This window comes from Pipistrellus kuhlii, unplaced genomic scaffold (assembly GCF_014108245.1).
Source record: "Pipistrellus kuhlii isolate mPipKuh1 unplaced genomic scaffold, mPipKuh1.p scaffold_m20_p_10, whole genome shotgun sequence".
Taxonomy (NCBI): domain Eukaryota; kingdom Metazoa; phylum Chordata; class Mammalia; order Chiroptera; family Vespertilionidae; genus Pipistrellus; species Pipistrellus kuhlii.
Window position 1 is genome coordinate 31,000,731 of NW_023425405.1, and position 13,986 is coordinate 31,014,716.

The following is a 13,986-nucleotide window of genomic DNA, read 5'->3' on the forward strand; positions in this document are numbered from 1 at the left end:
TACGTAAATGATCTAAAAGTTTTATCTTAATATTGAGAGGATTCCATTAGTTGTAAATGTTTATTAAAATGCTGTTTTGTCAAACTGTATTTAAATGGGAGTTATATTGGTAGGGGTAAATACTTTTAATACATTACTTCTTAACACCGAAGTTATGTAAAATCCAAGAGTTCTCCTTTACCATAGTATCAAAAATAATGTAACCCCCCCCCCCCAATAAAATGCCATCACCTTACCTGTGTAAATTTCTCTTCCTGGGATATGTCACTGCTAAATATGTTTCTCTGTCTGTTTATATTGTCTGTTTCCCCACTAGAACATAAAATCTAGTAGGGCCCCTTTTCTGTTCCACCGAGAAATGAGAAGTGAAGGAAGCAGTATAGGGCAAACCATAGGGACTCGGCCAATTTAATGGACTTTAGATTACCAAAAAGTCCAGCCTACGTGGAGCTGGAGCCTCCAAGCAGGAAAACAAAGCTCTGTGGAAACATTTTGAGAAATGGGACTTTTAAGCGGATAGGTGCCTTAAACCATCTTATTCACAAATGGTTGGGAAGATGGACTCCACACATGCCACAAAGTACAAGTCTTCCATAAAAGTATATATAATATGATTATTTTTTATTCTAATACTAGAGGCCCAGTGCATGAATTCACGCACCAGTGGGGTCCCTCTGTCCTGGCCTGTGCCCTCTCACAATCCAGAACTGCTGTTTTGGCCTGATCCCTGTAGGCCAGGCTGAGGGGTCCATGCACCAGGCCTCTAGTATGCATGTAAGATCTTTGGTTAATCTCTTCCCGCCCTCCCCTCCCACCTTCCCTCTGAGATTCATCAGTCTGTTCCATATTTCCATGAATGTGAGTTGAGTACCTGCCCCCTGGTGGTCAGTGCGCATCATAGCTAAGGGGTGAACGGTTGGCCAGTTGCAATTGCTTAGGCTTTTATTCTTAAATGTGGATACCTAGATACACCGATCTATTTCGTTATTCAGTTAATCACTGTGTGTATTTCCCCCAGTATACTCTATTCTGGCTGGTTTACTCATTGCTCCACAAATTGCACCTTTTGTTTTAATCTTATAGTTATTCACAGTTACTCCCTTCTCAGAGCTGCCTTTCTCTCCTATACCTACCTCGCTAGATCCTACCACTCTTTGTGGCGTGAACATTCCTGTTGATATGTATGTATCGAAAACACAGTGATTCACTGAATAACAGAATAGATTGGTGTATCTAGGTATCCACACTTAAGAATAAAAGAGCCACATTTTTGAATTTGCTAATTGGTATTCCATGACCTAGAACTAACAGTAATGTGTATGTATAAAAAACTTTTCTCCTAGATCACTCCAGTTCCTGGCACTCATCCACTTTTAGTTTTTGTAAACCCCAAAAGTGGTGGGAAGCAAGGAGAACGGTATGTTTTTTTCAAGTCATATTTCATGTCATATCTATGTAAATAGGTTAATTAAAATGGTGGTGTACAGTATTTAAAAACATTATTTCTCATAGTTTACTAATTGTGATGTGAAACAAGTAATGCTAGAATCTATCTGTAGTGTATTGGATATGACCTCTCCTTATTTTTACAATTGGAATTTTAAATTAATAATGTCCTTTTATACACATTTTTATCATAGCCCAGATATCTGAATTTTCTCTACCATACCTATCATTCCTAGCCTTTGATGGTCAGAATTCAGTAAGCCATTACCCAGTACTGAGGAACACAATTGATATCCAGCTTCTAGACAAAGATTATAAGATTTCCTATGTGTGCATTTAATAGAACATGATGCCATATTTCCCAAAGAAACACATACATTTAATATAAGTAAGGATGAGCTACATTTTCAGGTATTTCAATAGTTGGGCCAACAATACAAAAATGTCATTTTTTAATGGAATTAATGATTAATTCATAATTTTAATAAAAATTTGAAAATCACCTCATTGGGGAATAGATCTTATATCCTTCTAAAGAGTATTGGTATAAAAAATTATCTGGTTGTATCTGCCTTAATAATTTCTATAAGTTTTTACTAGTCTCAACCAAATAAGGAGCAATAAGAATAAAAAAACTAACACAAACATCATGACAATAAAACAGAAATTAGCTTTGAGGTTACCAAATAATGAAGTTCAAGTATTTCCATGAACTAAAATTTTACAAAGCAATTTCTTTTCTACTATTTAACTTTCAACTATATTTCAATGAAATGAAGAATATTCTTCACTTTTCAATCAACAAGATTTTATTTCTGTTTAATTTCTTTCCTTTTATCAATATTCAGATTCATGCCAATGCCACATGATAAATGTTGAAATGAGGATGTTTCCAATATAGGTGAGCTAGGAAAGTGAGGAGGTGAAATTATCTTTCTTAAAACTGTGAAGTCTTTGAAGAACTAGCTTTTGAATTGGTTTTGATATAAGTAAATATTTGCCAGTGAAAGAGGAAAGATTTGTGAAATGGCATGACATTTTTTAAGGAACCAGGAGATAGTCAGTGAGGTTAAAAATTAAGGAGGGGGAAGGACAAAATGAGACATAAACTATTCCAAATTTAATAAAAACATTTTATATTGTGAATAAATTCACTCTACCCTTTCATCTTAGAAATATCATAACTGTACTTAAACAGAAATATAGAAGAGGCCTAGCAAGGCCTAACTTTTACAGAACAGGTGAAAGAACGTGAAAGTCAGAGTTAAGCCAAATCTGACAGACTAGAGGCCCAGTGCATGAAATTTGTGCAAGAGTAGGCCTCTCTTACCCCCGCTGCCAACATCGGCTTCCCTCTGGTACCCAGGACCAGGGCTTCCCTCACAGCCCTGGCTTCATCCAGAAGGTCGTCTAAAAGGACGTCTGGTCTAACTAGCATATTATGCTTTTATTATTATAGATATTACTTAGGTACAGGATTGTCCACATCCAGTTCAGGTGCTGGGGAAAAAGAGAATGACTCTTAAAATCTTTGTTGAGAAACTAGGTAATCTGATTAATCAATATTTAGAATTTTAGGGTTCTTGCAGATTTGGAAATTGGGGAGTGGGGATAAGGCAGATATTACATAGTGAATTTAGAGAGTTTCTGCTAGCAAACATTATAGGAATGTGTTTGTAAAAATACATGGGTTGGCAAAAGTATGCATATAGTGTGAGTATGCAAATCAGAGTTTATTCTTGTATTATCATTTATTAATTATTGTATTATTCTCCAAATGGACAACTGTAAACTAACTTTTGCCCATCCTTATATATAGTAATATTGTACATGAATATCAAATTAATATAAAAACACTAATTTTTTTCCACTTTTTTTTTTTTTTGTCTAAAACTTCTAAGCATATGGGCAATATATCCACTTAGAAACATTTATCTTTCATTTGTTGTAAGAAGGTTGATTTCTTTCAGAAAAAAAAGAATTTTTTAATATGTGCTATTGAAATGTTTAGCAATTTTAAGACCTGAATGGTTGTTGATGTAAAATAATTAGGCAGATGTCACTTTCTTTGCTTGAATACATACATATGCACAATCCGATTTTGTAAGTGGAATAGATAGTGTTCAACTCTGTTAGGTTGGCTCAGTATCCTATAATTTTCATGAGGATCTGTTAAGAGAAGTTATTTAAGTAATTTTATACTGATAATTTAAAAATATTTATTTAAAATTTAATTAGCTAAATAATATTTAAACAGACAATAATGTTTTATATGCATATGCCTATATAGAATATAAATATCATTATTTCTATTTATAAACTATAATAGAGGCCCAGTGCACGAATTCATGCACAGGTGGTGGGGTCCAGCTGGCCTGGTCCCAATTGGGGCTGATCTGGGCCCGTCCTGTTGGGAGGAGGAGATGGCAGGAGGTTGGCTGGCTGGTCTGCCCTGCTTAGGGCCTGATCAGGGCCAGGTTGGCTAGAGGAAGGGGCCACAGGTGATTGGCCAGTGGGCCCGGCCCCCGATTGCTAATCTGGGGTCAGTAGCCAAGGGAGGGGCTGTGGAAAGTTGGCTGGTCAGCCCTGCCCCCTTTCAGGTTGGAGGGGTGCTATAAGGAGTGGGGCTGGCTGGGAGGAGGAGCTGTGGGCTGACCAGAGTGGTGGGGACCCATTATGGGCAGCCATGGGTAGGTGCTATAGGAGGTTGGCCTGCTGGCCTTACCCCTTATTGGGGTGGGGATTGCGATCAGGGGTGGGGCCAACCATGGGTAAGGGCCTGGGGGGGGGGGCGGGTGACCAGCCACCCCACTCCCCCATTAGGGTGGGAGAGGCTGATCAGGGGCAGGGCCAGTTGGGAAGAGGGGCAATGGGAGGTTGGCCAGCCAGCCCCATCCCTCGATCAGGTTGGTTCGTTGGCTGCAGTGGGCGTCATAACAACTGCTTGTTCCAGCTGTTCTGGCATTCAGGTTGCTGGCTTTTTATATATATAGATTGCTTTATAATGACTACTTAGCTTCATTTCCTAAATGAACCACTAGTTTCTATTAAGCTTTTATATTTTTAATTGTATTAATACAAAATTTATCAAATGTATGTAATTATAACCATATATATATATATATATGTATATATATATAATATTGAGAGGAGCTATTTATTTAAAATGTTGATATACCACTAATTTTTTTTTTCTTTCCTATTTTCATCTGTATAGAATTTACAGAAAATTCCAATATCTACTAAATCCTCGTCAGGTTTACAGTCTTGCTGGAAATGGACCAATGCCAGGGTAAGTTCAAGGATAATGTCATAACCATTGACTCATTTAACAAATTAATTAAATAAGCCTTCCATACCTAAAAATAATGTTATTTGAATACAGCAACTAGATCAGTATATAAAAAATGACAACATAGAATATCAACCACATAAAAAAAAGCAATGCAGATGCTGTTTTTCAAAATAGCCTGCTTCAAATATATTTTCCTCCCTTTTAAGTATTGTGAGGTAATATTAATACAAATGCTAATAATAATAATTTCACATTCAAATGCATACACACACACTAGGGTGCTTCAACAACTAAACCATTAGATGCTGAAAAACTATTCCCCTCATAAAATACAGCCTATAAATCTAAAGAGTAAAGAAAAGGCTAGTTAACAAAGAAGCAAAATCATAATATGATTTTATTAACTTAGTATTTTCAAAATCTAATGAGTATCATCTCTTTCTAGGTACTTTGTTGTTTATAGGTAAGATAAAATCATTTTTCAGCAGAAATCATATATTTTTGATGTCACAAATAGGACACTGAAATAAATTGTCCTTAATTTGGTCTCGTTAACGAATTAATGTCATCTTCTTCCACTGACCTGTTTTCTCTCTGTCAGCAGGAGAGCAAACATTAGACCAGGTGAGTGGAGAGAAGCTCTGTATAACCTCACACCAGCTTCTTCTTTTTTAAAAAAAAATATATTTTATTGATTTTGTACAGAGAGGAAGGGAGAGAGATAGAGAGTTAGAAACATCGATGAGAGAGAGTCATCGATCAGCTGCCTCTTGCACACCCCCTACTGGGGATATGCCCGCAACCAAGGTACATGCCCTTGACCGGAATCTAACCCAGGACCCTTCAGTCCTCAAGCCGACGCTCTATCCATTGAGCCAAACCGGTTTCGGCACAAGCTTCTTTTTTACAAACAGTTAGTACGATTAAAATACACTCCTAAGTTATTCCCACAAACTAGAAGTCAAATATTGAAATTATACTATTTTAAGTACTCAGAATAAAATTTTATACTAATGTTTCTATGTTACATAAATATCAGTGCAAAGCCATTATTAGCACAGGTCCCCATAATTACATTTATCTCTTTCTTGCCCTCCGTGTTACTGTCCTGGGCCCCTTTTCAAATGCCAGAGCAGTGATCTGTGGAAAATACCTGGTTTAAAGACAGGTTCACCACAAGCCTTTAGCTCAGAACAAGGCCATTGTCCAGCTCCAGACCTCAGAACCTATGGATCATGATCAGATTTTTGGGTAGATGAACTACACACAGGAAATCTTTATCTAAATAACAACAAACTGAAGTAAAGTCTTAATTTTAACAAATAAGCTCAGGCAGGATGGCTATTTTTCTCCTTTATTAATAGTCTTTGAACTTCAAAGAAGTAGGTCTTATTCTGCAAAAATTAGAAATTATGTACTAAAAAATTCAGTTATTCCAATGTCTCTGTCACTCCACCTAGACTGAGACATCTAGGATTTGCCCTGTGTTTCATAGTTGAATGCGATGCCTACTCTGCTAATCACAAGCCTTATAACTTAAACTCTCCGTGTCTTTATTATCTTTGTTGTAAGAGAAAAGTAGTAGCTGCTTTATGGGATAGCTCTGAAGTTAAATTGGATGATGCCTATAAAAATGTGATTATCATAATATGTCCTCAATTCATGTTATTTATTATCAATACTACATACAGGAATTAATTGATAACATAACCACTTTTTTAAGTATATGCATGCATATATTGATTTCTTAGAGGGAGATAGAGATAGAAACATCAATAATGGAGATAATCATTGATCAGCTGCTTCCTGCAGGCCACTTACATCTCATGATGTGCCCTGACAGGGAATTGACCCATGACCTCCTGGTTTATAGGTCAAACACTGAGCAATACCGGCCTGGCAACATGACCACTTTTTAGCTCTATGTAAATATATCGCTGTAACATTGCTTTGAGCTTTGATTTCTCATATTATATTTTTCTTCCTCTAAATATATACTACAGGTTGACTTTCACTCTTTTAATTTTAGGCATCCTATTGTCTTCCACTTTATTTGAATACTAGAGTCCCAATGTAAGAAATTCATGCAAGAGTAGGCCTTCCTTCCCCCGGCTGCCAGCACTGGCTTCGCCCTGGCACCCAGGACCCAGACTTCCCTCTGATACCTGGGACCTGGGCTTCCCTCTGGCCACTGGCAGGCAACTGGGATGGGCTTCCCTCGCAGCCCTGGCTTTGTCCAGAAGGTTGTCTGGAAGAACATCTGGAAGTATGTCTGGTCTAGTAACATATTATGTTTTTATTATTATAGAATTATTATAGATTGAAAAAAATTAAAGTAATATGTGTTCTTATAAAAATCGATACCACAATAAATATTATTTAGAAAGTAACCTAGAGGCACTACCACTGTGAATTGTTTGTATGTATACTCCTAGAACTTTTTCATAAAATGTAATGTATGTGTGTAATGTAGTAACATATAATATGTTCATACAAAATATATTCATATTACACATATATGTTGTAAAGATATATTTTTATATTATTTAGAATAGTTCTTTTTAAATACTTTTATTGTTTTCAGAGAGGAAGAGCGAGAGAGAAACATCAGTGATGAGAGAGAATCATTGATCAGCTGCCCCCTGCACACTCCTTCACCAGGGATGAAGCCCACAACCTAAGCATGTGCTTTAACCAGGAATCAAGCTGTGCCCTGCAGGTTCATAGGCTGATGCTCAACCACTGAGTCCCGGACAGAATAGTTCTCTTATTATATTCAAAAGCTAATGATAAGTATCAGTTACATTATTTTTTAAAGCTACACAATATTATTTAGTTTTGTTAGCCATTCTATTATTTTTAAGTATATTTTTATTGGTTTCAGTGAGAAAGAGAGAGGGAGAGAGACATAGAAACACCAATGATGAAAGAGAATCAGCAGTCGGCTACCTCTATTACTGGGGATCGAGTTGCAACTGGTGCATTGTCCATTTGCCCCCGTCAGGAATCGAACCATGATCTTCTGGTTCATAGGTCTACACTCAACCATTGAGCTACACTGGCCAGGCTAAGCATTTTATTATTGATAAGCATTTACCATGCCTATACATGTAAAATTACTGTAAACCCTGTTGATATCTATCAAATTACGTATGTTTTTTTAAAAGCATATTCAAATATATTCATTCAATCGATTGGCATAAGTAGAATTGTTTATTTGACAATATTTTCATTTTTTATTATATAAATTTCTGCCAAAATGCTATTCAAAGAGTAAGTACTAAATTACAATCCTAGCAGCAGTGTATAATGCTGATTTTCCACAACCTCCTTTAAACTGGCTGTCTTTAGCAATTTCTATTTTTGTCCAATGTGACAGGCAGTTCAATGACAATGAGCCAAAATAGGTAAACTGATAGTAGATGATCATTTCAGAATCGTTTAAGAATGATGATGTAGTAACCTATTCCTATAATTTAATTAGAAAGAATAATAGTTTACAGTGTAGTCGACACTAAAATAGAATATTTATGCAACAACTAGGTAAAAAGGGTAAAGATAGCTTAACAATAACAGCAAGGGTAATATATTCAGTGTATACTTATTCAAATGACTACCAGATGCCCCTAACAAGCACATTGAGCAAAATAGACGCTGTCTGCCCTCCTGTGTTTATGTTTTAGTAGAGGAAGGAAAATGAAACTAATAAAATATATGTTATGTCAATAGAAAAGGTGAACTTAGTGGGCACTGGCAGTGAGTATTCTGTTATTTTTTTAATAGGACAAGCAGGGAAGAACTCCCTGAGTGTAGACATGACAAAAAATATTAGATATAATATTTCTGTGGGTGAGTTAGGGAAATGGAAGGAGTAGCAAATATAGGTAATACTTCAATAAAGGAAAAATAATCACAGGAGTAATACAGAGTAGGGCAAAAGTAGGTTTATAGCTGTTCATATGGAAAATAATATAATACTTAATAAATGATACGAAAATAATCTGTTTTATGTACTTTCAACCTTAAACCTAATTTTGCCCCATCCTGTAATCTGTGAATAGTACAATGAAATTTATTTGCATATACATTTGGTTATATCTTAAAACAGTCAAATGAAGGAGATGTTAATTTCATCTTAAAGCTAAAAACATGCTTAGAATGATTAAATAATTCTCCAAGGCTACTTACTATTTAATGAATAAAAAACTAAGGAATGAATGAATCTAGAGAAAACAGCATGGATTAAGTGGATTAAGAAGATGAGACAGAGAGGTCAATTTATCAACCGACTTAGCAATCAATTTAAGGAGAGTAAGCTGGTCTGACAGTCACGTGGGGTTTATGTTTGGGGTAGGATGCTGCTGAAGAACCAATGATGACAATTTTTAAAGAAAACAAGAATGAATAAGAGATGACACATCATCATGGAATAGAAGAACAATGGTGAGTCAAATGGACAGTTAGGCTTTCACCAGAAACAATGAGCTCTGTGGTAAACTCTTATTCTGAAGAGCTTTTGTATGTTCAATGACAAAATATTTGAAAACTTAGGAGTTAGACAAATTGTTGTAGAAATATAACTGGGCTAGGAAGAATGAGAAAATATGATTTTCCCCAATAATTATTAAAGGAGACTGAGAAATTCATACTGAAATTTAACTTGCCGAAATTGATTTAGGGAAATTAGAAACAAAATTTTGTTCAATAATTATTAAGGAAATTAAAACAATTACATAAAATCTTTCTATTTAAAAAAATTAAAAAGGAAATCAAAGACTCACCAGAATAGTCTGTATACAAGTGCTACTTATTTTATGGAACTTTCAAAATTCTACAAATGCTTCCAAAAGTAGAAAATGAAGGCATACAGTGCAATTTAGTTTATGAGATATAATTTTGATAAAAATTAGAGATGGTAGTCTATTGTATTCATAAACTTATATGCAAAACTTCTAAACCAATTATCAAACCAGTTCCAATTCCCTATAAAATTATTAATAATATCCAATGTAGTACATGAAAGAATAATGATAATGCAGAAATATATAATTTTACTGACTTAATGGGATCATCCCTGTTAATATCTTAAAATATGCAGAAAAAATCATACTAATTCATAATAAAAGTTATGAAAGCAAGAATAGAAGAAAGCTTTATTAACCTTCTAAAATGAGTCATTCAGAGATGAAAAAGAAAATCCCTACAGCAGATAACACTCTAAAAAGAGAAACCCTAGAATTATCTCATTTAAAATTTGGAACAAGATATGGTGGTTACCTGTGGATATACCAATTCAACAATATATTGGTGCTGCAGATAGCACAATACAAGGAGAGAAATAGAAATCATAAGCATTAAAGATCACTAATGGGATCATTGTTATTAGCATATGAAACTGTTGTTTACATAGAAATCCAAATGAATTTATAAACAAAGTATAGGCAATATATAAAACAGGAGTAATGTGTCTGTTTAAAAGATTAATATATAAACGTCAAACATATTTGTATGCACCAGCAACAAAAACATTAAAATTAATTTTAAAGTACTATCATTGACACTTAGACTGTTTCCAAGTCTTAGCTCTTGTAAATTGTGCTGCTATAAACATAGAAATATATATATATTCTTTCTGATGGGTGATTCTGAATTCTTGGGATATATTCCTAGAAGTGAGATCACTGGGTGAAATGGTAGTTCTATTTTTAATTTTTTTGAGGAAACTCCAAATGGTTTTCTATGGAGGCTATACTAGTTTGCATTCCCTTTTCTCCACGTCCTCGACAACACTGTTTGTTTATTGATTTGCTGATAGTAGCCATTCAGCAGATGAGTAGATTAAAAAGCTGTGGTACATCTATATAATGGAATACTATCTATACTAATAAAAGGGTAATACGCTAATTAGACTAGAGAGACTGGATGTCCTTCTGGACATCCTTCTGGACAAAACTATGGTGATGGGGGCCAAGGCAGAGGTGATTAAGGGCAATCAGGCAGGCAGGGAAGAGTGGTTAGGGGCAGTCAGGCTGGCAGGGGAGAGCAGTTAGGAGCATGAGACAAGCAGGCAAAGGCAGTAAGGGGTGATCAGGCAGGCAGGCTGAGGTGGCTATGGGTGATCAGGCCGGCAAGAGAGAGCAGTTAGGGCTCATCAGGCCACCAGAAAACCTGTTAAAGGCATCAGGCAAGTAGGTAGAGGGGTTAGCACAATGCTCTCTAGGTCCATTTTTGCTGTTGCAAAGTAAATAACACCTAATAGTAAAAAGTTTTTTCTATTAGGTATTATTTATGCATGAGGTCAACAAAAAAACTCATGCATATATGCACAACCCATAGTCACAGACGATAAGGTGGTCAATATTCACAGTATAATAAACAAGGAAATACATGAAATTTTTATGTTCTAAATATTCATGGTTCTTATCAAGTATTTAATTTTATACATTTCTTTTTATGCATTATTTGTATTACTGTGACAAAATGTAATATTGGTGCTAATTTAAGTGAAAATATTCCTCATAATATGTAAAGAGTTTATAGGATAATGAATGAGAACTCAGTGGAAAAGGAGCAAGACTTTGAAGATGAAGTTCACTGAAGAAATCACATCTATTAAACCTAAAAATTATACTCAACCCATTAGTAAAGAGGGATATGTGATTTTACAGTCATTAGCATGATCCTCTCTTTTGCTATTAATAAAGAAATGTCACAAACTTGTTTATATGTCATGCTTCTGAGTTACAAGAAATGGACACCTACATCTATAATGGGAGCCATTGAGAGGGTCAGATGAACTTTTCCTTTCTAAAAGAATAGCCTTCAAAACATTCACATTCTCTTATAAATGTGCTTAAAATAATGTTAAGTACAATACCTACTTTTTTTTTTTGTAACAACGAAACAGTAGAAAGAGGTGGTTTAAAAGAACATAAAGATGCTTTAAGTCATGAAATGTACTACTTACATAATATATTCTCTTATCATGATGCAACACTGTGTACAGACACAGAAAGATATTTTGGAATTTTCTTTTTTTTTTTTAAATATGTTTTATTGATTTTTTTAGAGAGAGGAAGGGAGAGATATAGAGACTTAGAAACGTCGATGAGAGAGAAACATCAACCAACTGCCTCTTGCACACCCCCTACAGGGGATGTGCCCGCAACTCAGGTACATGCCCTTGACCGGAATCGAACCTGGGACCTTTCAGTCCGCAGACCGACGCTCTACCACTGAGCCAAACTGGTGTCGGCGATATTTTGGAATTTTCTAAGTGAAAAAAAAATGCACACAAATAAATCAACAAGACATATAGCATAATCCCATTTGTGTTAAAATATGCATATAATATAATTTATATGTTTTATATATACATATAAATAAACATACATGAAAATATTCTATTCTATTCTATTCTACTCTACTCTACTCTACTCTACTCTACTCTACTCTACTCTACTCTACTCTACTCTATTCTATTCTATTCTATTCTATTCTATTCTATTCTATTCTATTCTTACCAGTGGTTATCTCTAGGATAGGGGTGTCAAACTCAATCACAGAAGGGGCCAAAATCTAAAATCCAGCCTAAATCGCGGGCCGAATGGTTTACTGAACAGTCATAAACTGTCATTGTGATGGAAACGCAGCGGAGTGCAGTGATGACAGCGCAGTGTGGGCCACATTGCAAGGCCTGGCGGGACGGATTTGACCCGCGGGCCTTGTGTTTGACACATGTGCTCTAGGACAAGGGAAGTACAGAGATACATTCAAATATTTATGTCCTGTTTCAATTCTCTTATTGTAAGAAAATGGCATATATGATTAAATAAATGGCTTCATTACTTGCCTTCATTAACTCCTCAAAAGCAGGTTGCATTAATGGCATGCTTCATGTAGTAGCAACTGAAGCAGTGGGCATTTATTTTAGCTGACCCAGCAATTAGGCTTGAGTGTTTCTGGAAACCAACCATGGTAATCCAGGTCAAGATCATCCAAAGAATATATATGCATTCATATAAAATATGCATAGCCCAGAGACACAGACAATAATGTGGTGAATGCTTACAAGGGGGAAGGATGGAAGGTGGCAAAAGCTGTGTGTGTGTGTGTGTGTGTGTGTGTGTGTGTGTGTGTGGTGGGGGTGGAATGGGAGACATCTGTAAAAGAGTAATAAATAAACAAACAAATAAATAAATAAATAAATAATAAATGGAGAAGCTTACCTCCTATTTGCAGATTATAAGTCAGAAGGAAACACTGACACAGTTGGCTAGAACCTCAAAAGCAGCCTGTTCAGTTTCTCCCAGTAATGGAGAACCCAGAATCCTCTCAGAGACATATTCACTGACAAGATAGTCACATTAGTATAATTGTTCAAGAAAATTTTTGGTTAATAAGTATTATGACATGAAATACTGTAGCATATGTCACTTTGGATTATATAAACTGCCGATCACATCTGGGAGGTTTCTTACTTATAATTGTCATTTCCAATTTTTTAAACTTTAGAGTTCACTAAAAAAAGAATACATATTATAGAATCTAGTATATATAATTAAAATATATTTAGATTAAGACCTGTTAATACTTTTAGAATTATATTTTAAATAAGGATTTAATATTTTTTCAATAAAATCATTGAGATTTTACAGTTTTCAAGAAATAAAAATACTTTTAGTAGATGAAATCCTAATAGAAAAGTCCTAGTTTTAAATAATAATCATGTGCAATGACATGCTTATTTTTCAGGTTGAACTTTTTCCGTGATGTCTCTGACTTCAGAGTGTTGGCCTGTGGCGGAGATGGCACTGTGGGGTGGATTTTGGACTGCATAGGTAATGGAGACCCATATTTAACGTGGCTGGGGTGAGAGTGGTAACCTTAAATTCTGTGTCTTTTATTAATGCATTGATATGTTTGGATGCTGCAGAGATATAATTAGACATTTGGCATGTTGCACACTATTTACTGGTTTAATTTGTTATACTATATTATAAAATTTTAATTGACAGAAAACCTTACAAGTACATGGAAATACTCTCTTTCTAATCCATTTCTCATGGAATTGACTAAACCTGCAGACTTATTTTTTAAATGAGGTTCCATTTGTTTCTTTGTCCTAGGCAGGGAGCCAAAGGGGATCTTAGCATTTGTGATCACGTTTATGTCGGATAGATGTACTCATTTGGTGTAAGCATGAAAACTCAATACCTTGTCCTCTGTACACATTCCTCATTAAT

At 35.2% G+C, this 13,986-nt stretch overlaps 1 protein-coding gene across 2 annotated transcripts in view; it reads left to right on the plus strand.

The window, feature by feature from the left end:
* Nucleotides 1-13,986, plus strand: part of DGKB (diacylglycerol kinase beta) — a 431,951-nt gene that overhangs the window by 139,670 nt on the left and 278,295 nt on the right. For both annotated transcript variants that reach the window (XM_036429287.2, XM_045578212.1), the window contains 3 exons: nucleotides 1,344-1,417; nucleotides 4,664-4,738; nucleotides 13,496-13,581. In XM_036429287.2, coding sequence (XP_036285180.1) covers nucleotides 1,344-1,417; nucleotides 4,664-4,738; nucleotides 13,496-13,581 — 235 coding nt within the window. The remainder of the gene's footprint in view (nucleotides 1-1,343; nucleotides 1,418-4,663; nucleotides 4,739-13,495; nucleotides 13,582-13,986) is intronic.